The 1,956-nt window shown below is 35.1% G+C and overlaps 1 protein-coding gene across 1 annotated transcript; it reads left to right on the plus strand.

The window, feature by feature from the left end:
- The first annotated feature begins 215 nt into the window (after nucleotides 1–215).
- Nucleotides 216–1,743, plus strand: LOC107949592 (60S ribosomal protein L37-3). Its single transcript, XM_016884307.2, has 4 exons — nucleotides 216–507; nucleotides 588–723; nucleotides 1,259–1,360; nucleotides 1,510–1,743. The coding sequence occupies exons 1-4, from the start codon at nucleotides 505–507 to the stop codon at nucleotides 1,554–1,556; spliced, it is 288 nt and encodes a 95-aa protein (XP_016739796.2). The 5' UTR covers nucleotides 216–504; the 3' UTR covers nucleotides 1,557–1,743.
- Nucleotides 1,744–1,956: the final 213 nt, after the last annotated feature.

Here is a 1,956-nt window from a genome sequence, read left to right on the forward strand (position 1 = left end):
ATTTTACTTTTAACATTGTTAATTTTAATGAAAAAATTAAATAGAAAAACCAAAATTTTTTAATAAAAAATTACATGGACTCAATGCTCAAAATCGAAGTATAAAAATTTAATTTTGAATTTAAAAAATATAAAAACCTTTCACATAATAAAGCCCCCCCCCTTTTTTTTTTTGAATCACATTAAAACCCTCTTTTAACAAATAATTTTAGAAACAGTGTTGTTTCGTGAATTCTCTTTTGTAAAATAGGATATTCGGAAAAAATAAAACCCTAATGTCACCTCCATACAAAATTGATCCATCTTCTCTTAAAAAAAATCGAGCCGTCCAAAGGCTGCCACGTCTCAACCCTGAAAAAATTTAAATGAAAAGAAAAAAACCCAAGGTTGTTCGTTTGTTGAATCTTGGTTTAGTCGCCCAAATATAACAACCCAATCTCTTCTCCGCCGCTCTCTTTCTTCCTTCAACACCATATCTTAGGGTTTCTCCTCCTCTCTACCTCCAATGGTTTACCACTCTCTTCCTTCTTTGCCCTTCATCTCTTTCATTATATTCGTAATGTAAGTGCATATTTATGGTAATTGCAGGGAAAGGGAACTGGGAGTTTTGGTAAACGAAGGAACAAGACCCACACGCTCTGCGTCAGATGTGGCCGCCGCAGCTTCCACCTCCAGAAGAGCCGTTGCTCTGCCTGTGCTTTCCCCTCTGCCCGTAAGAGGACATGTAAGCTGCCCGCTGCCCTTCCTCCTCTTAAGCTTTATTTTTGTTCATTGAATCTCCTTCCGCATCGGGTTTTCTGTTGTTTAGCTAATTGATTTTCTGGGTTTATTTTTCTCTTTGATGGCAGCGTGTATCTGAGTTTGTATCTTTCTGGCTTGTTTCCCCTTGAAATTTGCTTATTCTGATTAAAAACTTCATTTGCCTAAATATAATGAAAAAGTGGGGTCTGCTTTGAATTTTGCTTCATTTGTAGAAGAATAGCAGTACTTGTAGTTACCTTTCATCATTTCAGTCTTTGTTAGTTTGATCCTACAATAAATGTTGTTATATTGGTAAATGGCCATGAGGTATTATGTGCTTGTATGAATTTGTAATGCTGCTCTGACTGTAAATTCTTCTTAAAGTAGCCATGTCCGACATGGACATGGCTATGGAGATATAACCTGAGTCTAAGTAGAGCAGGCTATAAATTGGATACTGAATGTTTGTGCATGGATTGTGATTATGTGTTAATTGTTAAATCTTGTGGGACTCACAGATAACTGGAGTGTGAAGGCTATCCGAAGAAAGACAACCGGAACAGGTAGGATGAGGTATCTTCGCCATGTTCCTCGCAGGTTCAAGACGGGTTTCAGGGAAGGTAGGAAAATGCTAATGTCCTTAGGCTCATTGCTTTCTGATTTTAGTTTCATTGCAAATGAAGTATGAACATTTTCTGTTCTTATAAGAAATTTTGGGTTTTTTTTTTCTTTCAAAATGTTCTTATTTTGGATTGGGGGTGATGTATAGGTACTGAAGCAGCACCAAGGAAGAAGGTTGCAGCAGCTTCTGCTTAAAAGGCAAAATTGTAATGGTATGAGGTTTTGTTTTGGATGAAGCCATGTTTATGAGGAAACATTTAGTGATGAAGAGTGAAATTATGTTCCATTGGATGCTTTAGTTGTTATTTAGTTTCTATTTGAATGTGTCTGTCTTAAATTTTGAACAATTATTGGAGCTAATGATTGACCCTTAATTTCTTCATTGTCTTTTTTTTTTAACTTGATCAATGTTCTTGTTTCGTTTAAGATGCCTTTAAATCAATGGATCAGAAACGGGTTCATGATTTCCTTTTAGATAGAAGGTAATGCAGGTTCGGATTTTTAATCCTTTTTCTCATTTATTTTTCTAAATTTGTATAATAATATTCTGATTTGAATATTATAGTTATTATCTGCAACAGATACAAATCTTTCT

Source organism: Gossypium hirsutum, chromosome D03, assembly GCF_007990345.1.
Source record: "Gossypium hirsutum isolate 1008001.06 chromosome D03, Gossypium_hirsutum_v2.1, whole genome shotgun sequence".
Taxonomy (NCBI): domain Eukaryota; kingdom Viridiplantae; phylum Streptophyta; class Magnoliopsida; order Malvales; family Malvaceae; genus Gossypium; species Gossypium hirsutum.